The following is a 27,520-nucleotide window of genomic DNA, read 5'->3' on the forward strand; positions in this document are numbered from 1 at the left end:
TAGTAGGAAAGCTTTGCTTTCACGCTTATTCTCAGGAATAGCTAATGCTTGAACAAGTAAATGAGATTTGATGATAGAAAAGGTGTTTTGAGGTTCCTTCCTTAGATGTTGCATTACTGCTTCTCCAGCTGTGTGCTTTTTTTTATAGGTTTGCAGTTTGAGGTACTTGGATTTGAGCTGGCAAACTTCTTAACTGTTTAATTGACAAGGGAAGAATTCAGAGAGGAAAATATTCTCTATCCTCCACGAATCTGCAGTGTTTTCAGTTGGCACTTTCTGATTTCTTTGAGAGAGCAATCTGACTGTATTTAATGAAGAAAAATTAAGTGCTTCAAAGGGAGATGCACATTTCTTCATCAGAGCTTTTCTAAGGACATTGTCACTATACACGAGACTTAGTCTTATGACACCTCTCTGCTCACAACCATTATAGCATCTTCAAAGAACCAAAATGCATTGCATGAGAAGGGTTGTCTATATGACTGTTGTTCCAAATGGTCAGTCATAAGAATGATATCGGTAACAGTCTGGGTCCAGCAGCAGGCAAATGCTTCATACCCTACCTCCTCCCTCGTGAAAGCCAAGCATCGTCACTGGCTGGGCACCCGCAGCGCTTCTGAGCAGCCGACGAGCAGCAGCTGGGCAGATGAGACATAGCTCCAGAGCACAGAGAAGTGTTCTTGCTGCTCTGGGCTTTCAGTGGAAAGTGCAGTGAGTGTGGCGCAGGCACTGACGATTCCTGTGCTGGAAGTTTCTGTGGGATGCTGCTGCTTTGCACATCAGCTACAAAATGAACATGGACATTTGCAGTTTGAGTGAAGCACGAGCTGACAAATTCTTGAGGGGGGGTGGTGGTGTGTGGTGTGTGTGAGAATGTGCTGATCAGCCTTGGGTTGCCTGGGAGCTGGGAAGGCACAAAGTTGATTTTGGGGACTTTTAAATCTGAATCAGGAGATAAGCATTTCCTACTGTATGACAGTGGACTGGCTGATCAGAAATTCATTGATGTTCAGCAGTGACAACTGTTTCGCCTTTGGGAGTGAAGTGTCTCAGACTTGACAGCATTTAGATGAGAGAGCATCAGAGGAGCTGGGCACAATCTGCTCCCTACTGTTTAGGTGTAAATCATTAAAGCCTCTGTTTTAAAGCCCTTCCTCAGTTCTTGTTCAGAGAGAAGTCATTATGTCTGTAACAGGGAAACCACAAAGGTAGTGGTGAGAGAATAGGTCTCTTACTTGCACCATTTGTTTTTGATCTGCAAAGATATCAATGACTGGGTTAACTCTGAGGTGGGTTAACTCTGCTTGTTTTATCTCTGACTAATTCAGTGACCTTGCAGGTCACTTCTTTGCCCCAGTTTCACTAATATGAAATTAGAATAATGATGTTCAGAGCATCCTATAAAAGAGAGTGAGCTTTCTGAGAGAAAATGACACCTAATGATTAAAGTTTTAATGGAAATGCTTGTCAAAAAATAAATGAACAACCAAAATCCCCACCACAAGAAAACAAAGGCCTGAATTGCAAGTGGAGTTGAAGTCTTGAACCACTACTGTTTTTCATAAAAACATACTTGTGTAACTCCTTTCTTTAATTTTTCATTTGTTTCAGCTAAAACATGTTTCAGATCTCACAGAGAAGTCACATGGAAGTTGCTTATACATGTGCACGGGGATGCAATTCATGTGCAGTGGCGATGCATAAGAAGTCCAGCTCAGACTTTTCTTAAGGCTCCCCAGGCACATGTAGTTGGTGTTAATCAGTCGCTACCTCAAAATGTTTTCATGTTGCTAGATGGGAACACCTTGAAGTGTCATAGAAAATCACTTGTGTGCTATACAGACAACAATTCTTAATTCTATAATTAGTTTCAGGCAGTGAGAGAGCTGGAAAGATTTTTTGCCAATTTTTTAAGGTTATTTTGGCAGATTTTTATTAAAAAGAAAGCTGCTCATTAAAATAACTTTTGTTTTGAACTCGCAGACCTTGTTTGCAGGAGTGCTTCTATACTTCTAAGAAACAGAAATAAAGAAAGAATATCTGTTGCAAAACTTGGTGATATTTAGAACAGAAAATACATACAATAGGCTGATGTCTCTTTTATTTTAATGAGAGGGAAGATACAAAATGACTTAGCTTTAAGGATTTGAATGCATCCCTAATGAGGATGATGTCCTGTCCCCAGGTCCTTGTGGTACAGAAGAGCTGGATTACAAAGAAAAGAAGTGAAAAATAATTTAAGGATGATGATGAGTTCAAGATACAAAATACTGTTACTTCAGGGGGAATTTGAATTGAAGTCATAAACTGAAACATGCACAGAAGTGTGAGAAAAAACACTGAGTCCTCTGCCCAGGTCTGGGAGAATGATTTTGAAGAAAAGGTAGAGATGGCTGGGCAATTTGTCACCAAAAACCTTCTAGTTTTAAGGAAATTACTCTTCTTCGGTGACACCTGTGGTGCTTGGTGTGCTGCAGACTGCAGGTGCTTGGTTGCAGGGCAGTGCAGAGAAGGGACAGCCTGGGGAATCAGTGTAGGCATCCCAGCGGCTGAGCTGGGGACATGGAAGTCCCAGGTGAACCTCACCATCCTAGGACAAGCACATTTCAAATGCTTTTTAAATAAAACCATTTCTAACCACTTTCCCCGCTACACCAGTAGAATTTTCCCTTTTCTGCTGCAGGAAATCTGTGATAGTTATAGTTTTTTGCTGTAAAACAGAAAGATTTCTCCCTCCACCTCAATTTTCAGAGATTCTTAGGAAAAAGGAATCTCCACTCTCAGCTTTCGTAGTGCAGGCCTGCTGGTGCGTTTTTCGGAAACCCATAAAACCCTCAAGAGACAGTCCCGTGCCTTCTCCCTCCTGCTGCTGACCTGGGCAGGTTCCTTGCTCCTGCAGCCACTTGCCATGGATACTCTCCTCTGCTTCAAATCTGGAGGTTGCCTGGTCTTGGTCCTGTCACCGATGCAACTGAGGAAATATTTTCCACACTGTGACTGAGTTCTGTGCCTTCTATCACACACAGTTGCCCTTGTGCAATTAGTCCTTTAGGTAGCTGGCAAAGCTGATGTTTGGCTGTTCCCAGCCACTAACAAGCATATGACTGTGCAGCCGGCTGGGTAACCAAGATGGTCTGGCCTGTCCAAAATACTGCTGAAGTGTTTGTATCAGCATTGGTGGGGGCATGACAAGTTTGGTTGTGGAAGAGAGAGAGCACAGGGTCATCCTTCCATGGTAAAAGTGCAGCCTTACACTGGTGTAAGCCAATCTGAGTCCTGCCGTGCAGCAGTTGTTATCATAGGAAGATATTAATTCTCTCAAATAGAGAGATTAATCCAAAAGATGATTAGCATGTGATTTCTAGCATTTGAGATTCTTAAAGCCTTTCGGTGGACACTTTTTCTTGTTTCTACATGAAAATCAGTGAATGTGATTCACACTAGTTGCAGTCTGTGCTGATAGCACTGAGGGAAACAGTGAGATCAGGTTCTGTAGTGCCTTGCTGTGGACTCATTTAGATGTGGTGTGAAAGTCCCCAGCAGTGGGGAGGGAAGAAGTCTGGCTTGCTGCTGCTTTGCAGATAACCATAAACCAGCTGTAATAGACCATTGTCAAAGCAATGCTGCACAAGCCTGGCAGTAAACTGATAGCAGACATCACTGCTTATCTGTTCTCCGTGCTGATGTGCCTGCACTGCTCTTCACCCATACCTGGAGCCCACAGCTACCTCTGAGACCACCTTCACATTGTCCAATTTAAGCCAGATTCAGGACCAGAGTCCAAAATTTTCCCTGATGGTACCAAAAAAGTGAATGGGGATTTTAGCAGTCTTTTATACACACTGTAGATATTTGTTATTTTCACTTGGGTTACTCTCCACAGCATGTCCTCTTCTGGGCTAGTAAAGGTGCTGCAGTCAGACATCCATCTCCTTGTGTCTTAATAAAGGCCTCAACTTGTGAAAAGTGGATGCAAAAAATACATTTTTAAGAGTCTACAGTACATAAATTACTTTGTTGAGCAAGGAGCATTTTTGATGTCTTTTATGGGAATATATTTTATAGAATAACAGAAGTCTTTTTAGCTTGGTGTTACACGTATTTCTATTTCAAAAGAAAAGGCTTAGTTTTGTTAAACAAAGCTTAGTGTTACTATTATGATGAGGTACACAACTATTTTTCAAAATCCCCATAACATTTTTCTGCTTAAAGGAGTTAGACTTGTTTTCTATAAAGTCTCCTCAAAGTGTAATGCTTCATTAAAATTAATAAGGCTGTGACCTACATAGTTTACAAAAGAATTAAGTACTGTAATAATTTGAAGACCATATTCTTACTGTGCAGTTAATTTCTATTTTCCATTATAGTATAAATGTTCACTTCTTCCTTTGAAGTATGTCAGGCTAATGTACAAATAGTGTTCGCCAAATAAGAATGCAAAAAGGGTGACTTTGTGGCCTTTTCTGGCAGAATATGATAGTTTTAATGCTGCCTTTTCTCCTAACCCACCTGTCCTCATGGCTGATTAAACACTCTTGCATCAGCTTTTGGAGAACTTTGTTAATTTTTTTTTTTTTAACATATATTTTTGCTGCTCAGGATTTCATGAGGAACAAGAATCTGAGATTGTCAAACCTACAAATAAAAGCTCTGTCCAAATTTTATGTACAGTTGAGATCCAGATCCACTTCTTATCCAGACATTCCAATCAAAAGCAAACTCTAATCTTTGGTCGTTGAAGACAATCTTGCCATGTTGCTGGACCTTTGGAACATTTATGGACCTATATTCTGGATTTGCCTAGAAAAGTTAGCCTAAACAAGAGCAGCAGAATACGGGTTAGGATGCAGGCTAGAGACAGATGACCAGTTAGTAGTTACCACAGGTGGACATGGTAGCTGAACTACTGTTGTTGTCTAACTTCAGCTGTTATAAGCCTGCTATTGTCAGTTGTCTGAGAGTTGGTTGATATCACTCACATAGGCTGATGGTTTATTGTGAGGAGAAGTTCATCAGTGGAAATGGCTGGTGGTATGTTAAAAAAGTACAACTTTATGGTCATGCCCTTGTTCCCAGGCTTCGTGCAAGAAAAGGACATTTTCTTTAGCAAAATTTGAAAGAAAGACTTCAAAGAAGTGTTTTCTTTGATGGAATACAAAGAAGTCCTGTGTCCTTGAAGAGGGTTGTTGGCGTTTTATAATAGTTTCCAAAATTGGAGGCTATGGATAGTGTGTTTGTCCCTGTGTATGACTTTCTTTTAGTTGGCACATAACAAATATAAAATTAGAAAGATATACACCATAAAAGAAGATAACATTTAAAAAAATCATAGCAGACTTGAACAACATTACTTTGCTGGAAGTTTGAGTTATGCCTCATGGGTCCTTGCTGCATTTCATGTTTTAAAAGTTGCTGCACAGTAATTGTTCCACAGAACTTCTTTTTATTGGAGCAAAGAATAAGACCTCACTGCAATTTGAGCATCCATTAAAACTTGTATTCAGTCTTTATACTGCCTTTATGTAGCTGGGTGGTACAGGTAATGGTCAGTATATCCCAGTTTAGTTTATTTAATAAAATTGTCTTTCTTTTTCCTTCTTTCAGTTGATCTTAAGAAAGGCTTATGTCCAAGTGCTGCAAAATCCAATCTCCCCAAGCCCTGCCAGTCTGGACTTCGTCCTCCAGGTTATTCGCGGTTGCCAGCGGCTAAGCTGGCTGCATTTGGTTTTGTCAGGAGCTCCAGTGTATCCTCCGTCTCCAGCAACCAGTCAAACGACAGTGCTCAGAGTGATCAAAGCAGGACAACCAACCGTAAGTCCAAAAAGTGTCCTTCTTTCTGGAAGGATATTAAACAGATGTATTCTGGGATTGTCCAGACTGGAGTTTGTGTCTAATTTAGGGCTAATGTAATCTGTGCAGCACTCACTAATCTCTTCTGTGCCACTATGTTGTAGGTTTGGTATCTTGATTTCCCAGTATAATTTTTAAAAATATTATTGATAATAGATGAATAGGTGCTGAATGTACATTGGATATAGTACATTGCATACAGAAGGGGCCGGTTTCCCTGCTGCAAAGAAAAATCACATTACGAGTGAACCTGAGGCATTTTTGTATTTTGTTTTTGCTTAGAATATCCCTTCTTACAAGCTGAAGTAAGTAAATAATCACAGTAAACTGTGTTTGGTAAGTACATTGCAGCCACGCAGAACAGTTTACAACAATTATCTAAAATGAGCAGAGTAGTCTTTCTCATCTACTTTTCTTCTGCCTCTTATTATGCAGTGTAATAAACTTAGTTTAGAAAATTAATCAAATAATGCCAGTGATATGAAAGGGATCAGAACTGATATCATAGCTGTTGTCTAATCTAACAGACTTGGAAGGATCCCATGGCTGAAATGTCATTTCAAATCCTGTTTTCTGTAAAAACTGTTAATTTTATTAAATACAAAATAATACCCACTGGATTGTGCAGCCCTTGGGAAGTATGTGCATGCCCTGGGCTCGGAGTGGAAAGGGGGATTGAAGGATTTTCATGGCCGTTTTTCTTTGAAGACTGGATTGAGCCTGAACTGTGTCAAATATCAAAGCAAGTGGTATCAGCCTGGGAGGGGTGCAAATGGGGGGGGACCAGGTGATAGGAAGACCAGAGGAGACAAGATGCTGCAGGCTTTGAAATCTTTCCATGTTCATATTAATTTGAAATGAATTAAAATAAATAAAATGAAAATAGTTAAAAACCCTAAGGATTTTCACTTTCTGCTTTTATATGGGGTAATTGAAATGCCAGACTAATGTGTCTGGGGACTTCTAACTTTTCCAATGCCCCCAAACATATGCTTCTATCTTGTTTTACTGTTGGACTATCATGTTTTACTGTTCACTCATTTCTGTTTGATTCCTGATAAACTTTACTTTGAGGGTAATCAGCTTCTTTTGCTTTGTGCTTTTACCCTACATGTACGCCTTTGGAAAGCTTTTCCTTTTATCTGTATCTTTTTGGGTTTGGTTACATAAGCCTTTGTTAGGGACAGAATTACCTGATCTCTGATTAGGTCTAAGCTACATCTCTGCAGGAAATGTTGTCTAGCAATTTTCAAGTATGAATCTGAAAAAAATAACATCTGTAGGTACAGCACTATCCTTGAACACAGTAGACGCAAACAGGTTCATGCAATTGAGAATTCTCTAAAAGGAAAATACTCCAAACTGTGGAATTTGAGTCAATTGATTTCCGTTCAAAAAACTGTGAAGAAGCATTAGTAACCTCAGACACAGAAAGTTACATCTGACTCCTCACTTGTCTTAAAAGAAGTTGATTTCATTTATATATTCTGGTGTATTTTGATATTATATTTATGCATTAAGCCCATAAAAACTGAAACCATATTCCAGTCACCAGAAGGATGTGGAAGTATTTGGTGCATACATTTTGTTCCAGCTCACTTGGCTGAAGATTGTAACCCTCTTTAATGTTGGGATTAGGATGTTGTGATCAACTTGTGCATGTTGCAAGAATGTTTCTGACAGATAGGAAAATTACCCAGGGGAAGTGTTCTGCTTGTACGAACTTGTGTAGAGGCGAGCTCAGCCTGTCACCTGAGGAAAAATAGGACTTACCACTTCTGCTCTTGCTGAGAATTTAGGTAGCTCGTCTAAGTTGTTGTCTAGTTTCCCTTCATGTCCATGGGACAGTAGGAGAATGAGCATGTCCTGACGTCATCTGTCTGATGCAGTTCCTGTGACACGCACAGCCATCCAGCTCAGAAGTCTTTTATTTGTCTTTAATTCCAAACGGATAGGTCTTCCTCCTGAACTGGGGTGAGAGAGGGAGAAAGTGGGTTGCCAAGAGGGTGAGGGTACGCCCTGTGTTTGGGGTGTCAGCCCTCAAGTAAGTCATCAAACGAGAAGACACCTAACATCACCTGCTGTCTTTGGATTAAAGGCAACGCAACTCCTGTTCATCACTCCTGGTAGGGCAGATACGTAGGAAGACAAAAATTGTTTCCTTACTGTTGAATTATTAACTTTCATAAAAATGTTATCAGTGTGAAACTGTATCATGTTTTTCTATTTATAGTCTATATGCCAGCAAGAGTTAAATCAGTTGCCCAACACCCAGGGAGCGCAAATCAGTTGCTTTCCATTCTACCGCAGCTTATTTAACACAGATCAGCAGAGCACTTCAACATGCATAGAAAGTAACCCCAAGAGTGGAGGGGAGGGAGAAGTATTGGCTCAGGAATCTTAGCATGACACATTATTTCTTCCCTTCATTGTCTGCTGGAAGAATGGTTTTATTTACATTAAATAAATAGCTGATTCTGTAGTTACTACCTGAGATCATGTCTTTAATTAAATCAGGCTTCCTAGAGAGCAGGGTAAAGTTTTACTGTTAATTTCCTAGCTTGGTAGGATAGAATATGCAGCATGATGTAGCTTTAGAAATCTTCAAACTTATATATGATAACACTGTTTCCTATTTAAGCAGCATCTCTGTGAGTCGGGGAACAGAAGTAATTGAAAACATCTTACAAGCATGCATATGTTATAAACAGAGGGGCTGCTACTGCTGTAAATGGAGGGGCTCACCTCAAGATTTTGTATCTGCAGTAAAAAATCACGATATATTGTAAGCTGCTAAAAAGCAAGTGGCTATGGCTAGGTGAGAGGAAAACACAGGTTTATTTTATGGTCAGACAGTTTTAGGGGAAACAGTGATTCTTAAAGAGGTCCTAGTGAGATCCTGTTCTTGCTTTTCCCTCCCCTGCCAGATGTCTTGTGGTGCTAGCTCTTCCCAAACCCCTGATGGCTACGTTTCTTTTCAGAAATTCCAACTAGTGTGTCATGGCATACTGATTAAATACTATCTAGAGAGTAAACCCCCACTTGTTTAGAGTAAGGAGACGTGATGTTTGTGTTGTGGCGAAGTTTGTTAACGGAGCTGCTAAGCAGCAGCTTTGTTCTTCACCAGATTTCTCCTCTGCCTATGACCTCTCTGAAAGCAGTAAGCCTGGATGTGCACGGAGCTTGTGCCACGCTCCTCAGCTGACTCTGGCAATAGTTCACATACTCTGACTGACTCAATTAAATGGATTTGCAGCAGTGGGACTGTGCTCTTTTCCTGTGGTAGGGAGGGGGCAGGCTGTGCAGCACTTGCCTGTTTGTCCTCTCGTCTTCCCTGGAGTCCCATGCCTGGAGTGTGGATATAAGCCAGGCTGCTGTTCGCCAATAACACACCAACTGTGACAGCTGTGCCATCAGCTGCTAATCATTATCAGTCGTCATGGGGCTCTGCTCCTATGGGGTCCTGCCCAGTTGTGTTCTGAGGCTGGAGGGACAGCTCTGGCATCCAAACCGCTCAGCATCTCACCAGCTTCTGGGGCAGGGAACTGACCTGCAAGCCAGGGTCACTAGTCTGTTTTGGCCATTTAAAATCCATGTTGGTGCTTACATGTAACTTGCAGTTTGCACACAGGTGATCCAGGGTCCATGAAGCTCATTCATGATGATGGTTGTATGTGAGGCAGCTTCTCACCGTGCTGAATGAGGTGGGATGCAAAGACAAAAGCCAAAGAGCACTCCATTTTGAAGCTGGGTCCTAGGATGGATCAGGGGAGCTCACCATGGCTCACCACTGGCTGTCCTGCTCTGTTCAAAATGAAAAGGTTAAAATGGTTCAGGGTGAGCTCTTTGTTCAATACAGTGAACAAGGGCAGTTGTGTTTGAATGAAACAACTCCAGAGAAGCAGAGGCAGTGAGAGATCGTTGTACCATAGGAGAGGGTCCATCCTTCATTACTACTAATGTTCCTCTCTGCTCGGTGCGGAGTGTGCAGTTTTCCCTGCCATCTTCACACCTCCCATCCAATGACGTCCCACATCAGAGCAGCGCTGTACCACAGTGCAGCAAGGCCCACGTGAGGTCTTATGCTGGGGCAAAGCCACATAGCCTGACACTCATGGGACGGATGGGAAACACAAGGCAGAGGCTCAGCTCCAAGTTCAGCTGTCAGCCTTCCCCAGATTTGTTCCATGCCACAGATAGGATTTACAGTAATATTTTAGTTCAAGATTACCTGAAAAGTTCAAGTTTACCCTCAGCTGTGGCCTACTACTTTTGAGGTTTAAAAATGCATAATATTCTAAACCGTTATTCTTTATTTAGACAGAGGGTTTTTTTGTGTGTCAAAAAACTGTTGAGTTTGTTTACACTCTAAATTGGCTAGAATTGAAAAATACTTCAATCTAAGAGGAGTGTGAGTGCTAAATATGAGAAAATGTGAATGACTAGCAAAGTCATGTTAAGGTTGAAACTAGTATGGTTTGGAGTGGAGTGAAACAATTGGTAAACATAAAGAAAAAACTCATAAATATCCAACTTATAACAAAATACCTAACCTAATGTATTTTCCCTTGGAATTTTAAATACACTATATTGAAGCTTCTCCTGTGTCTGCCCAGTAAAATTTGCCTAAGAAGTTCACGTTGTACACCAAAAGCTCACAGTTGTGGGATGTGGTTCCCGATATTGTCTTGTGATACTGCTGTGCAGTAACACAATGCCCAGGCTGTAATTTCTGTTTTACTGTTTAAAGGGCTTAGAGTTCTCTCACTTCCTTGTATCTGCATTTCTAGTGATCAGCTGAATATTCTGCTCACATAATTAGTTTTATGTACTTCATCAGAATAGGCTCTAACATGCTGTAAGTACCGCATGGGAACCAGTTCATTAAGCACTGTGAAACAGTTTGATGTGTGGAGGACTGGAAGAAGGACGGATTGTTTAGAATGAGTTGGGGTATGATAACGGCTGTGAATTTAGGAAATGGAAGAAAGAATGTAGGTGTAATATCAGGAAATACTTCGTAGTCATAAGGTCTACAAGTCTGTTAAATAATCTTCCAACTCAAGTGATGAAATCCCTGTTGCTTGAAATTCTTAAAATAGAATAATAGCATGGTGTTAGAGGCAATTCTTCTCCAGCAAGGTGCTAGACAAAAAGACATGATGCCATTCAATGTCTACCCAAAGTTCTGAGTGCTGAAGCAATTTCTTTTCAGACTGAGCAAGAAAATGGTGATGAATATTTCAAAACTTGTTTCTCATGACAGCTATTGTTTTGTTTCAAATTATAGAAATATGAAACTGCATGTTTTATGTAAACTTCCACAATCCCTTCTTCAATGTATGGATTTCGCACTGGTTTGTGACCTTGCATTGCTTGGCCTTGCTAAATGTTGAATTTCCATTCTAATAAGCAAAGATGTCAAAGTGTCAGATTCAGGTGGGTGGAGAAATGGGGAAGTTAAAGTGACCACAGAAGCCTTGAATAGATGGCTAATTGCCTCCAAAAATGTAGAACATTCAAAACTGTTGCATGGTGGACAGATATACCAATTGTTCTTAAATACATAAGAATGCAAATACAAAGATTTTCCTATATGAAAATACATTCCAATCATATGTCTATAATTGATTCTTTGTTCATTTTTCTACATGCCAAATTCAATTTTTTTCCATTCTGATCTTTTCCTGATATTAATATTTTGATGGAAGAATCACTTTATGCCATCACTTCACTCTGAATAGGACTAAAATAGAACAGTATCAAGTTAGGATTTTCAGCTTTGTGGAGCATCTGGAAAAGTGCAGCGTGTCAGCCAGGAAGAGCAAGGGCTGAAAAGACATTTTAGCTGCCTTCCAGACTCTCAGCATTTACCTTTCACACGCTAGTTGTTACCGCTGGGAAAAAAAAACCTCTTCAAAGAATGACTTGGAGGTATAGGCACAGCAGTTTCTTTCTGTTTGCAGAGACTGAAACAACAGCACTGAAGTATAAGTTGTCCATTAGTTTCAGTGGGTTTTAGATATGGTGCTTGTGATAGTGTTTTAAATGTGATAATATTTTAATAGCTTAGATAATGTTTTTACTGTCTACGCTGTTACCTTTTCCCCTGCCTGTCAGAGCATACCAAAGGGGGAAGCAGTACCACCCTGGGAGGGTCTGTGCCACTCCCTGCAATGAATAAGTAGAGGCAGGAAGATCAAGCTGGTTTGGAAATGCAGAACTAATTTCATGTGAAGATGCCAGCCTGAAACATTTGGAGGGGTTGCAAATTTGCTGAGCTGAAGTTTGTCCAGACTGAAAAGATTCATGAGACTCTCAATTGTGCAAAGCCCACTTTTTATAAGCAAAGAACAGCTAAAAGAATTTTGCCAAGTTCTCGTGCCAGCTCAGCTTCAACAGAGTGCTTAATCATCATGTTTGTTATTGTTGTAAAATGCCATATAAAATCTGCATTTTTAGGTGTAAGAAGGCCGGTCTGGGAGATTCTGTGTCTGTGTGCTAAAATTGTCCTGGCTCAGACCTGGCAGCTCCATTTCCAGTTTTTGGCACTTATTTATGTCTGGCTTTTTAAAAGTGACTTAAATTATCCACCTCACTTGCCTGTCTGTAAAATGGGGTGGGAGAGTACAAATGTTTGCGGAGGTATTAGGTAATGGGGCGACAAGGAAGAAATGGATAGTGACAAATCCTCTTTCCTGGCCCGTTTCCACGTAGGATTATTTGACTGATTACGAGTGCCTAATTTAGTCACTGTGACTTGTAGTGTTTAATCTGCAGAGGGTAAAAAGCAGTTCAAACCACTCACACACCGGGCTTCCAGACACCAGTTTCCACAGAGAAGGTAGTGCATTGCCCCATGAGTAGATTTTTCCCATCACAGGCACACGAACTATCTCTCTCCTTTGACTCTATGGAGAGATGTAGATTCAATGATGAGTCTCATGAATGTAGCTACTGTGGCAGCCTGCTTAGGTACCCCTAGACTGGGCTGTTTCATCAGCCCGTTCTTTATTTGAGAGGTGTCCTGTGGCTGGTTTTGTTCTGCCCTGGTCAATAGGAGATCATGACTACTTTTTTATTGCAGTTTAATGAACTTCATTCATTTCATAGGGGGATATAAAGAAACCAGCAAAACCATTGCTAAAATAACTACTTTTTCAGTCTTTAAATCACATTTTCTAAAGCATCTAGTGTTCCCAGAGCCTGAAGGGAATACCCTCTGATAGGCATGTGAAGGGAACAGGAGACTGGTCCCCTCTGCAGCCGGGATTATAGAAGAGAGCTGCTGGTGGAGTGCGACTTCCAAAGTCTGGGAAAAAGCCACGGTCAGTCTGGAGCCTGTAACAGGGGAAAGCACAGCACATGTCTTTCTGGGGATGCACAGCACTCAGAACAGTAGCACTTAAAATATCCTTTTGAAAATATGAAGGCAAGAAGCAGCTGGAACGTATCTGTCACATCCAAATTGAAACCCCTCTGAAGACCAGAAAACTCACTATAAATTGTCTCCTTTTCATACTCTAATCTTCCTATTCTATCTGATGAGGGGGAAAATACTCGTTTGGAAGTGAACCCTGTGGGCATTCATCAGAATGGATTAATCTCTTAATTTAGCCCAAAGAAAAATTAAGAAATAAAGCTTTGAAGAAGTGAGAGCTCTTCCATTTCTCTTTTTCTTTTCTTTTTCAATTTTTTTTTTCTTTTTTTTTTTCTTATTTTTTTTTCCCCCTCTCTGTTCTGGACTAATCTGCCTTCTAATGGAATCTCAGTTATAATCTTCATAGTCTCCCACTAATGAAGTATGACCTTGCAGAACTTTTGAGAAACTTTCCTCTTCAGCATGTCCCTCTCGTGCATTTCATTACAGTTTCTAAATCAGTACTTAGAAAGGGTTAATTCTGGACGTCTAATGAAGGGGATCATCACTGGGGTGTTTCATTGACTTCATCCACAGCTTTTGTGCTTTCCAAAATTCAAGCTTGTGGAAATCTAGATGCGTTAAAATCCGTAAAGATCCGTCTCCGAAAAGCACTGCATACTGCTTCTGGTTCAGTTCTGCATTTTGTATTGTTTGTGAGGTCAGAGCCAGTGAGCACAGTGAGGGACTCCAGCTTTAAAATCCATGAGTCAAACAGGTGCCAAATTGAACCAATTACTGCCAATGACAAAAATTATTGCAAACTCTATGATAATAGGCTTTTCCAAAAATAACCATTAATTTAAAGACACAAGAAGTTTGATATGGTAGTTATGAGCCAATTTTGAGTCGCAGTGAGACAAAGTACCTGTGTCACAGTTTTGAATTACAGAAATTTTGGAAGGATTTTTGAAATTGTATTTTCCCTTCTGTAATTTCTGCTTAGGGTCAGTGAGGCTGTTTTTAGCTTATTTTCCTAAACAACAGCCAAATAACCTTAAGGATCAGTGTTTCTTTGATCTCTTTCAAGAAGGACCAAATTTAAAAAGTGAGACTGAGATGATCTCATTGCAATCATATTATTAATAGCTGTTGCGAAAGGTGAAATATTATGAATTTGTTGTGCACACAGTTCAATCCACTGTCTACCTTACTAGCAATAAACAGAATTAAAGTTATAAGTACTGTAAATATTACCGGCAAATTGCATTTAGACCAAAATGTTTCAGAAAACAGAGCTGGCCTCTTTACAGTACATGAAAAATCAATTAACAAAATGTTATGCCCTTGCAAAATGAAGTGTGGATAATGAACACAAATAAATGGGGATTTGAAAAAAGCCTGTGTACTTGTCCCTTTTGGGGAAGGAGAGCAACTGATTAGTTTAGGAGAACCATGGTGGATTAGTGCAGGTATGTATTAACAGTGGAGCAAAGGAAGACAAACTTCAAAGAAGTTTCTAATCTTTGATCCCATTATGAATCCTGCAGAAGACTTCTGAATTCTAATTTAGTAGCGAGGGAAGTGTTACAGCCGAAAGAGTGCAGCGCTATTTATAGAGGAAAAACTTTTCCCATGTAGAGGTTGTGCTGCAATCTCACCCATGACATTTTTTCCATCACACTAATCTAGTCCAAACAGGTTAAAATTGAGGTCATTTATGTAAGTCTTCCAGGTACTCTTGAGAATATTTGCAATAAAAAGAAGAAACAGCATCTTTTGCTGCTTTCAGTATTGCTACAAGTCTGTTAGTTGTGATCCAAGAACTTGAAAATTGCAGCTTAAACAGCCTTTCCTTCTGGCTTGCTGCATGACAGTCTCTAGAGGCCTGGGCAAGACGACATGAGGCTGTAAACACCTCAAAATGTTGTGGTTCTTTGTCTTGTGACAGGTGCAAAGCCACAGGCTTTCAATTTGGGATTTCCAAAGTTAATTTAAATGCTAGAAGAAAGCTGACTGAGGTCTGAAATAGGTAAAACCAGCACTGGCAGAATAATGACAAACTGACACCCTCCAACAAAGAACACTAAGCTGAATAGAATGGAAACAATTGCACAGTATTTTCCTCCCGAGTGGGAGTTATCACAAACTGTAGGCTATTGGCACACATCAGGGTTACCACCATCAGCGGCTAGCAAGTGTTCAATCCCTTGGACATGAGCCTGAGAAATTGTAGCATGCCTCCCATGTGGCAGCTTGAAGGGTCCACTTGTAAGGTTGGTGTGGTTGGAGGAGAAAGCTGCTGCTGCTCGGGTTGAACTGTGATTTGCAAACAAGCCTTGACTGTCTGTTTCTTGTGGCAAGGAGTTGATTAAGCTGGGCTACATGGTGTGAATCTTTAGTTTCTGCTGTTCCAACTTCATGGACTGCTGATACGGTTTCACGCAGTATAAGTTACCATCACTATTCCATAGAAGGCTACACCGTCAGAAATACTTAGGCAGAAATACGAGCATTTAGGATGAAAGAAAGAAGTGCTCTGGTTCACAGATGGGAACTGGACCTTGCCAGAACAGCTGGCAGCATTCCCATACAAACCTCAACATCTGTTCACATGTTGGTGAGGTCCATCTCAGAATGGCACGCATCTCTTGCTGTGTGTGGATTCACCAAACTGTCATAAGATTACCGTGTTATTTTAGTGCACACTGCCTGAATTGGGCTATTAAGCATTGCACAGCGTGTTTTTCTACATAAAAAGGTAGACGTTGCTAACCAAAATGCAATGGAGATGATGCCTACACTGGCCAGCTGATGGACTGATGCCAGCAGCAGCCACCTGCAACATTAACTGTGCACAATGGACCTTGGTGACACAAAACGAGCCCAGATCAGTTAGTTCTTGCATGTCATGAACCTTTCTCCAACTGAAGATGTCAGTGTCCTCTTTTTGTTTTCTTTTTCAAAGTAACCTGTCTCAAAGAAGACAAATTCCGTGATATTCCTTAATTAAACTACAACAAAGAAAGAAAATAGCTTCTAATTGGCAAAGAAAAATCGGGAGATGCCCTTCTGCTTCACCACTAAAAGTAGAGAAGGAATATAGTATATGAAGGAATGAGTTGTTTCCTGCCACTGCTTTGCATCTCAACAATAGCGTACATTTCAGGTGCCATGATAGCTTAATATTTATATTTAGTCAGTGATTAACTTCTTTTCTATCACACCTCACAGTTAAACTGTCTTCCTGCCAGCAATCCCTGAAAGGTGTGTACAACCTCCAGAGAAAGCTGAGCAAAACTGAGTGAGGAATGATCTCTTTTGAATAAAATGGCGTGTCTTGATCAAAACATGTTATGACCAAACCTGAGAAATCCTTGCATTCTCTTTTCCTGATGCTAAAATGTATGGATTAGGGCTGATCAGAGTTCAGTCTATGCCCTGAAGTGTATGGTATGACTTTCTTGGGTTAGATGAAACAATTAAATATGCATCACTTTTAACTAGTATTTTTAGTCTTAAAAAAATATAGATATAATTTATTTGGGACTTTTTATAAACTCTTCTGCTCAGTGCTTACTGCACAGCATGAGATGATCCAAAAATTAATATTACTTTTGTAATCTGAGGAAAGGGGGTTTCCCAGTGAACATTATTGCAATACTTTTATTTAAACTGAAGGCCTATTTTTAGATGCTTGGATGTGTCCTGGGATAAAACGTTCCTTCTCTGACATGTTCTAATGTTGACTAAATGTATTATGTACTGCATCTAGGTATCTAAGGAATTTTAATTGTCTCAGAGGTACACAATAGCTTTTTAGAATTAGGATATTTATCACTTGTCACAGCTTGTAAATTTAGATACAGAACAGGCCTGTACACTGTCAAGCTGTGTGGGAAAGTAAGAAGAATAAGAGGTAGCGTCATGGTCTCTGTATGCCTTCCAAACACATTAATAGTTAGTATGTTCTAAAAATGTCTAAGATGTAGATTAAAAAAGCTTCAACCTGAAAGTAAGATGCATGAAAATATAAAAGAAAAAAGCTGATACTAAGAAACACTCTCTTATGCGCACAAGTCAGTCCCACTCCTTTAGCAAAGTGATGATTGCTCTAAGAAACGTCCTGAATTATGCATGGCTTACCAACGATCCTGCACTGAAGCTTAGTTGTGCTGACGGAAAGCTTTGGGGAATGTGTGCACTCCTGAACTGTCATCTACCTGTTGTGCGAATCAAAAGTATCTGCAGATAAAAAATTCAGATTAATTGAACAAAGCCCCCAAGCAGCTCGCTAAGTGATATCAACTTGCTATCAGTCACAGTCGGAAGATTAAACTATGCACCGTCAGGCTGAACAATTTGCAGCTAGAATTTGGTATTCCCCACTTTAGGGAAATTGTGTTAAAAAAACCTAGTAAAACTAGTCTAAACCAGCAAAGATTGGTACATTTTAAGTCAGACTGGCTGTTTCATGGAGCCCACAGTTTCGTAGTTTTGGGGTTTTTTTTTTTAAGTGGTTTGGATAGGTGGAAAACCTTTCCCTGAGTGGTATCTCACTAGCTGTTGTAAGCTGGTTTCTGTCCTTAGCCAGGGGCTGTGGGAAGTGCTCCTCCACTGCCACCTGGGCAGAGGTGAAGCAAAGCAGCAAGGTCATGCCCAGCCCTGGTGGGGGTGAGGACAAAACATCACAGGTCCTTGGCCCATGGGAGGACAATTTTCTCTAGCAGCTTGGCATGGCAGAAACCATGCAGTAATAGAGGGTAAATGCCTCTCGTTTATATTTACACACTTCTGATTTGGGCAATAGAGATTTAATTACTATTGATGGAAGTTCTCGTTTCCTAAGTACTATTATTGTTTCCACGTGAGAAATATTTCTGTATCAGAAGAATGATTAGGCACTAGCTTCACTTCTTAATCCCTCTCATGTCCTGATACCTGTCTGCACAGAGCCTCTTCTTCATCTGTTTTTTCTCTATGATCATCAACAGTGATCCTCTGATCTCTGCAGTCATCCATTTATGACTTCTCGCCTTCCCATATGGCCATATATTTGGAGCAATCATCCTGCTAAAATATGCTATGTCCCCTATTTTAACAGTTTTGAAAATGTGGTCATTCAGTTAGTGTTTCATTCCAAAATCCTGTGCACTATCTCTGTTTGGGTGTTTTGTGTCGTACCTTTAGACAAGGGACTCCCTGTCTTATTGGTGCTGTCCATCACTTGCATGGCACCGTGCACGCTCCTGGTGATGCATGTGATTTGGAAGACTGGCACCAAATAAGAATTGTGATAACATCCTCTACAGCAGGCACAAAGTTTCACCCTGCTCATTTACAGTTTGTAATTAACTAATGAAATGTATATGTAATTAGCTTTGATAATGCTTCTGGGAAAATACTGCATGCTTGCTTGAAACTTTATCTCATTGTAAAGTATTTTAGAGGGAAGTTTTTTGGGAAGGAAGCTCCACTTCCTTCCCCAAAAACTTTAAATGTTTTCCACCAGGTGGACTGTAAAGACATCAGGGCTTTCTCCATACTCAGCCTTTTGAACTTTTTGCAGCTTCTGTCTGCATCGCAAGGTCCTCCTGCTTGAAATAATGCCCTGGTTCACCTTGGAGCCAGGCTAGGTGTGCTGGCATCTCACGTTGGCAGCTAGGGCTGACCGAACTGATTGCAATGCATAACTTGCTTGATCACATTAGCCCCGCGGTCTCTGAGCATGTATAAATTCTGCCTGTGGCTAACAAGCTGCTGATGCCACCGATGTGCTTCCTCTGCCTGTGACTGTGGGGGGTGAGGATCCATGCTCACCAGCTGCTGCTGTCTTCTGATGTTTCACCTTGCGCAGCCACAGCACTCTGAGGTTGGGGGTCCCACTGAGACCAGGAGCGCAGTTGTGAAATGAACGCTCTCAACTTTCTCAGCCCATGTCCTTGGCTTGGTATTGGACCTGTTAATATTAGTATAAATGTGCCTTGAGAGTGAGAGCTGAGATGTAGAAGCATAGTGCAGTAAAATACACCCCTGAAAACTAGGCTTGTGCAGCACTTAGTGAGGTTTACATCCTGCAGTATGTAGTGTATATTCCTGTGTATCAAGTGATATGTTATTTACAGCATTTTGGTTACGCTTAGAATAAATTTATTTGAATTTAACTTCTCTTTAGAATTAGCTTGCAGACCTGGAGATAAATATGCCACAGTGGACACTGGGCTTCTGTTGCTCAGCAATCTAAATTCTGCTCATCAGATTTCAAACTATTCACGTCCGGCAACATTTTACGAAGATATAGTAACAAGTCACCTTATATGAATTACTGTTCATCTGATAAGAGCTGGGGGGCTTCAGGTTTTACACTTTCCTTCTATCTCAGCAGTATTCTGTTGGAGAGTAAGCAATTTTTCTGGTAGTGATTCAAAGGAAGTGTATAAAATGGTATAAAAAGTTTCAGAGCAATCTATGAGTGCTGAGAGATGGGAAGGGATGGCTTAGCTGGGGGTGGCTCTGGTACCCACCCCACATCAGGAGTCCTAAGCCCTTCATGAGCCGTGGTGGTTCGCAGCATGGAGTTTCAAGGCAAACCTTCCAAGATCTCCAAGTGCTGCACAGGAATTAGGCAGTAAAAATACAGGGAGTAATTGAGGGCTTAGGGATCACTTGCACTCATATTAACATGAATAATTTCTTTAATTGGCTTCATGGGGACTACTCAGTGCCATATACCTTAGAAGGTGATGTTTCCAGCAGCCCATGCTGCGGCACCAGTTGGGAATCCATATCATTCAGAGGACTTGGGAACAAAGTGTTTCCGCTGTGATTGCAAGTGGGAACTCCAGCAACAGCAGATAATGAACAACCTACATTTGCAAATCTCTCACTTTTGTTAAAAACAAAACAAAACAAAACAAAACACAACACAATGGGTTAGTAGCCACTTGAAGGGTAACTTTTTTACGACTACATAAAGAACCTCAGTTATCTGAAATATAAAAAGCTTCACACGGTGTTATTAGTGCCAGCTCCACTGATTCTGTAGAAATTGCCTTGCACCTTGTTGCTGGCTGAAGTGATGGAGTGTGGTGATAGAATTCATCCTTGCTGTGTCACATGATATCACTATACACAAAAACCACAGGTCAAACCTGTTCAGTCAATTTGTTGGCTCTAAGTTCAGGTTAATGTATTGATACTTCTAAAAAATTTTCAATTGAAAGATGTTGGTGAATATTGTGTACATTAATTGGTTTTCTTTCAGAAAACTGTTGAGTGGCAGGCAAATGTTGCTATGGCTGCCTTGTGGAAAGCAGAAGTAAGGAATATGTGAACGAGCCACATTTCTCACACGAGCCATCTTGGAGCATATTAGAAGAAGGTTTATGTGGGATAGTTGAAGCCCAGGTGCCTCCAGGCCTCTGGACTTCTCTGTTCCAGGATGGTCTGCCTGAGACATCCAGAGATGAGCTTCCTGGGAGCACAACAGGGAAAATGACCACCAGCTGTGGGAACAATGCACTGGAAGAGATGGTTTCCCTAAACCTTGTTGGGGGGGAGCTTGATAATGCTTCAGGACCCTGTTTGAAGTGTTTGGACATAAATGTCACATTTAACCACTTATTCTCATCTACAGTGGAAGCTCTGTTTCCTTGGGGAAAGTTTTAGGAACATTTATGCCTTTATGTGATGCAACCATGTCCCCTCCAGACTTACTGCACCGAGGGACAACTTGCATGGAAGTGCCTCAGCAATGAGATACATATAGTCCTTCATCTTTGTAAAGTTGGCTTTGGCATTTATCATATCAAAGTATTCAAATTTATGAAGCAGTTTCTTGGAGCTCAGTTAATCCCATGGGTGACTTTTTTACAGAACCAGCAGCTGAGATGCCTCCTTGTTAACACTGGGTAGGGAAAAGAGAGAACTGTGTCATGTGAACTGCAGGGAAATTAGAACAAGCTAATCAAAGAATAGCAAAAAGGGAAGTTAGACATTAAAGGCGCTTTCATATGGACCACAAAACATGGACTAGAAACTTGGTCCTAATGTGTATTATATTCTGGTGCACAAGTAGAAGTCTATATAGACAGAATGCAGCCAGAAAAGACTGTATTTGATAACATATACTTTTTCAATTAAGAAATTATAACGAATATATGCAAGACATTTCACAAAGCTTTCTCGGGGCGATGAGGACATGGGGTCATTGAAAACAGGGCAGCACGGTGAGATGTCCTTGTCCTGAAGCATGATCAGCTATACCTGCAAGATTTGGGGCAGATTTTTCTCTATTGTTGTTTATAACATATTTAAAAGATGAAGCTTGCCTAGAAAGCTTATTCCTTTTTTAATTTTTTAAAATAATTCATGATGTCTAACCTATATTTCTCTCACAGGAGTTTATACCTGTTTCTCTTGTTCTGTCTGCAAAGGATGCAGAGAATTGTTTCTGCCCAATACACATGCAGAGAATTGTTTCTACCTAATACATATTTGAAGACTGTTGTCATGTCTCATCTCATTTCCCTTCTGTAGAAATGAATCAATCCAAGTGCTCCAGCTTTTTTTCAGGCCATACTTTCAAAGACCTCTGATAATTTTCTATTCCTAATCTTTAGACTTCTACTTTGAGTGTGATTTGCAGACCTGGCCTAGTTATAGAGAGCTAATATGAACCCACTTTGTAAAACTTTTTTAATGGAACTCAATCACTGATCCCCTACAAGGACAGGGAAATTAAACCTGTCAGAGCTGACATGACTTGCCCAAGGCTACCCATCAGGGAAACAGCGGAGCCAGGAAGATGACTGAAGACCACAACTCACTGTCCAGTCCCTATGTTCCTGTGAAGACTGGTCTCCCTTGGCAAACGCACTACACGCAAGCCTTTCATTAGTGAAATGCACCACGTAGCATTACTAAAAAATCTGAACTGTGCCCAAGAAGTGATCCTTTTTCTTGCAAAGGGTGAGATGTAGTAATGCCTCTTGTGTTTATGTGCTGGTATGGCTTTAACCCGTCTGAACTCCTACAGGCTCTGGTCTCTCGCAGGCTGAGGGCATGACACTTTCAAATGTGCTTTATCTTCTTCCCTGATCCCTTCAAAACTTCCCGTAAATGGAGGTAAGCATCCGAGTTCTCTTTAAGCTGTGTTCAGAATAAATTTGTTTGTGCCTTTTAGTGATGGACTAGTGAAGAAAACCAGAGCATTATAAAAAAGAGCTGGCATATTCTGTTTGCTCCAACCAATCTCACTTTCCAACCCAATAAAGTAAAAATACAAGTGGCTTTAGAATGAGGTTGTAGGAGAAGTTGCCCAGCATGAGCTGCAATTGCAGAAAATATATTTCTCCTTAATTATTGTGCAGTAGTGAGTACATTAAAATGTTCATCCCTCTCCCTAGCTATATGCTGTTTGCTGAAACAGTCAGCTCAGCTCAGCTACATTGAGTAAACACATACTTATCTGTCTGGTTTAAAAATATTCTAATAATTATTCAGCTGATCTATACATCTTCTCTTTGCAATTGCTCAGACATGTTTGCTTTTTTGTTGTGTTGGTTTTTTTTTTTTTTTTGGTAAGAGTGCATTAATTCGTTTTCTCCTTGGGTGTATTGGAATAGTTTATCTGTAATTTAAGATGCAGGAACTTTGTTAACAGTGGAAATCAGTGTGCTAATTTAATACCAGCAGTTGCTTAACCTATCCAATGCCGGAGGGACCCCAGTGCAAGAAAGGGCGTACTAATATAGCTTTATGAACATGCAGCACTCGTACCAGCACACTGCTGATTAAAAAACACAGGAGGCATTTCTTCAAAGAATTCTGGAGAAACCCTTTGGATATTTCCACACGTGGATTTTTTTTTTCATTGTCCTAATTACATTTGTTAGACTACCTCATTTTGAACAGTAGCTGAAACTACATTAGGGAAAGATTTTGCATGTGCTTAATCCATCACTGAAAACAATGGAGACATATATATTTGACCTGATAAATATCTCAGCATTTAAAATTCTTCTGAATGCTTAGATAGTGCTACTTAATCTCTTAAACATGCACTTAAAATGACTTGAGAATCCACAGAGTGGAGATCTAGTGACCCAATTGTCCTCTGCACTGCCATGTGCGGGAGTTGATTTGGATTTTATTAATCCAAATAATTTTTAAACCCTGTAAACATACTCAGGACTTTGCAAGTGCTAATGAGCATTGCTTGTGACCTAAGCAAATGGTGTTCTCCAGCCAGAAGCTCTGCAGCGGGTGCACGGCCCTGCGTTGCACACTGTGACACTGAGCTGTGCCCTTAAAAGATCTTTTAAATGTATCGTAGCTACTGTGAAATGTGTGTGCTGAAACCTTCAGTGATATCAGATACTGTGACAGAGAAACAGACTGAAGATTGCCTGGAAGTTTTGAACTCAAACAATAGTTTCTTTAAATGTAAATATTATTATAGTACAGAAGAAAGTATATGCTTTTCCTTCCTTCAAGGTACAATGGTGGTCTTAACATGATTTAAATTGCATTTTAGAGTAGTTAGAGACTCTGAATGCTTTATTATGTAACACTAGCTAGGACCCCCTGTTATGACCCAGTAATACTCTTAGCTATGAATTATTTCTGTTCCAAGGAAGGAGGAAGAAATTATTATACATGAAATGATATAATGCCTAGCAATTATCTCTTCTGAAGCAATAGAGGTGTGTTTACTGGTATGAGTGCACCAATCTTAGTCATCGTAAAAAATACTGTATTAAGCTGTTAAAAATTATTTGTTACTGGCAAAAATATGTATATATTTATCAGGAGCTGTCAATATTTTACTGTCTTGCCTCTAAACTAGTTGTCTTTAGAGAAACTGACAAGTTAAACGTTCCTTCTCTAAATTTCAGATGGTACCTTTAGTAGTTAAAATGAAAGAATGCAATAAAAAAATCTAACTTACCGTTTGGTTTTACCTACAATAGTCCAGCCATTTGGATGGATTAGTCGTCATCTAAGCAGTTCAATTTCAAGCATCCTGTCAGAGCATTTCTGAGAGGTGCGCTGCACAGCAGCACTGCACGCCTGCAGCAGCGCTGTAAGGGTTTCTGTCCGTCTTCAAACCTCAAATATTTACTTACAAAGCTGTTCTATTATTTACACCACAACCCTGTTTACCTGCTCCATGCATACTTTGGGACCCAGCATGACACTCACCCCCATCCCTGGGTCCTCTTAGCACTGATGCTTTCATGCCAAGCATGTGTCCCAAGCTGCTGCTGGAGGAGATGAAAGAGGGAACGTCACCCCGGGAGCAACCTTGGCAGTAGTGTGATACTGGTTGGCTAAAGAGCTGAAGGAGCACTGGCTTTACGAGGTGATAGGCATTTTGGGCTCAGCTCATCAGCAGATGGAAGATGATCCTTTCTAGAAGCAGCCCAACCAGTGACAGCTAATTACCATATACCAAAGACTTTGCGTGATGAACAAGAATGGTTTCTAGAGAAGCAAAATGCTCTTTTCCAGGTCCCCACTGCAGCTGAACATGCTGGACTGGGTCATGGCACTGCAGGTAGACCTTGGAAAGCCCACCATGATCTGTGCTTATCTATTGCGAGCTGCTGTAGGATGCAGCTGTAATAAGGGTACACCTGCCCTGAATATTGCCCCCACATCCCATCATTCTCCTCCTGTCCTTTGACTACGTGCCAGTCCAGCAGTCCTTGCTGTCATGTAACACTTGCAACCTCTGGAGCTGAAACCCTTCTCAGAGGGCACTGAGTTACCTTGCGTAGCACAAAAATAATGAGTTGTCATTCAGTCTTAAATGTATTTCTTTTATCAACAGCAAAGTAACCTTTTTTCTCCTCTTATAAGTAGGCTTTGGCAAAGAATGAGCCCTTTAAGCTAATTTGCAAATAACTGCACCATAGGATGGAGAATTCTTATGGAGGAAAATGTGGAGCGAAAACGTGAGCATATTTACATACAGATAAACGATCTCTTTTTCCTAGGATCCAACTCAGAAACCACACGTAGAGCAGGGTACTCTTGATTAATTGAACCAGCTCAATTTGCTCATGGATTTTTCTTTGCTCAGAGACAGTCATCTCCTCCGTGTACCCTCTTAAGTTAGTCATAGTGTGGTCAGAATAAATGCAAGTGCAAGCCCTCCCCTTGCAAGAGCCTTGGTCAGCTTGCTGCAGCACAAGAGGCATTAAAAACCTTTGTGTTACATCTTGGGCTCCAAACCAGCTGAAATATGAACAAGACCTCCATAGCACCAAGCTCTGTCCTTAAAAGTAGCATTACAAAAATCAGGGCCATGAACCTACACTGCCTTGGAGCTCTGCTTCTAAATGCCAGGGATGGGATGCTGCTCATGCACTCAGTGAAGCATGGCCTTGTCAGAGGAATTAAAATGGCATGTTTATCCTATAAAATGAAGTTGGAAGGTTCAGCTCTTGCGGCCACCAGCCCAGGTCTCTCTAAGGATTGTCTGAGAAGGCCTGGCTGGGAAAGGACTTGTTTGGATAGGGTGGCCTTGACTAAGGGACAGTTTATTCTCATCTAGAAATAAGTATACCTTTTCATTGTGGCAGATTTTGCAGGGTTTTTTTTTGGTCAAAAGGAAGAGTCCTATCACAAATGAGATAGATGAGCTGTATTGAACACATAATGAAGGACAGGGCCTGGGTGAATGCACAAGGAAGGTTCTGGGAGGGGGGATTCAGTTGTGTCACTGTAGATTTCTGTGCTGACTTGGAGACCCCAGGAGATCCCCTCAGCCTTGTTTGCCCGTAGATGTCTGCAATGCCATGCAGATGTCTCAAGTGCATTATGATGTTTAAAAATGGCATTTGGACACCTATGATTGCACCTATGAATCTCATCTCAAGGAGAACCATGTCAACCTGCCCTGTTTCTGTCTTCCAGTTCTATGATACAGCAGGTAGGAATTACCATTGCCTCATGCCCAGGGTTTCATGTCTGTTTTGGGCAATGATTATGAAATCTTTGTGAGGATCATTTGAAAAATTAAGTGCATCCAGAATAACTTGTGTGTCTTCTTCCTAGTGGGAGGGTGTGAAAGGCTTGCTTTCCTCCTTGTGGTCTCTGGCTGGTTTGGAACAGAAAAAAACTCATTTTTGCCCAGTAAGATGTCCCTATAATTTGAGGGGTTTGATTTCTTTTTTCTTTTAACTTGTACAAGAAAGCAAGTGACTAGTACAGGTATGTTTACTGAACTATTACTTTGTATTGAGTCAGCTATGATCCATTCATACCTTAAATTCTGGTGCCATCTCTTATCCTTAAAGATGAGCTATGGACATTGATTGCTTTTGATCTGGCTGCTTTCCACTCTGCCACTGTTAACATGATGGATGATGTGTAGTTCTCTCCAAAATGTGTCCTCCATCTTTAGATGGGTGTGCTTTAAGTCTGAATTGTTTATTTCTTGTGCTACGTGTCACATCAGAGATGCAGCTATTCATGTTATGAAAACAATCACTGTACTTGAGCGTAGAATAGTGGAAAGATTATTTCTGTGAATATGAAGAGTTCCTGGAATACAGCATTTTCTATTTTAATATATTCAGAAACTGGATTACAATTGTGCCACCCAACTCTGCTATTTTTTGTCCAAATTTCTTTTCCCATGTACAGATGATGATACTGGGCTGTGATCTCTCCCCAGAGAGTTGCTTGTTGTAGCAGCATCCTGCAATGCTGTACCTGCACGCAATGTATCCTGCTTAACCAATTCTTCATGAGTCATTTGTCCTTTAAAGCATATGTTTTTATTCTATCAGCACATATGGTCTGCCTTACATGCTATTGATCCATTTGGAGCCTATCTTAGTGACTTCCTAGATGTTTCTACCTCATTAGAGTCATTATTGACTTGGTCTTTTGTCAGAATGGAATCGAAAAGATTTTTTTCATTCTCAGTATGCTGCATCATTGCCAATTATTTTTGAATCAAAGGTGTCCCAGCCTTTTTTTAAGTTTTCAGCGATATTTTGCAGAGTGAGTGTGAATCTTGTCAGTTCTCAGGAGAGTTTTCATGCATTTTTGTCCCAAAGTGGTGCCACACAAGCTTTTGGGCCTTCTGATGTGAACAAAATCCTGAGAGTGTGTTGTTAGTGACTGGCCTGAAGAGTAGCTGGAGGGTGTCCTCACAGCCCTCCCTGCTGCAGTCAAGGGTTCCTATGTACTTTATTCTGCTGCCTCCTCCCCTAGAAGACAGGCAGCAGAAAATGGCCAAGTCCTCACAGGTCCTGGGCATGGATCTGGTGGGAAAACATGCACAGGGCCGTG

At 40.7% G+C, this 27,520-nt stretch overlaps 1 protein-coding gene across 2 annotated transcripts in view; it reads left to right on the top strand.

Moving 5' to 3' along the window:
- The window catches only part of MTUS2 (microtubule associated scaffold protein 2), a 193,678-nt gene that overhangs the window by 12,393 nt on the left and 153,765 nt on the right, over window positions 1–27,520 (top strand). For both annotated transcript variants that reach the window (XM_086481852.1, XM_086481853.1), the window contains exon 3: window positions 5,605–5,811. In XM_086481852.1, the coding sequence (XP_086337978.1) occupies window positions 5,605–5,811 (207 nt within the window). The remainder of the gene's footprint in view (window positions 1–5,604; window positions 5,812–27,520) is intronic.

Source organism: Leptosomus discolor, chromosome 1, assembly GCF_034619465.1.
Source record: "Leptosomus discolor isolate bLepDis1 chromosome 1, bLepDis1.hap2, whole genome shotgun sequence".
Classification (NCBI taxonomy): domain Eukaryota; kingdom Metazoa; phylum Chordata; class Aves; order Leptosomiformes; family Leptosomidae; genus Leptosomus; species Leptosomus discolor.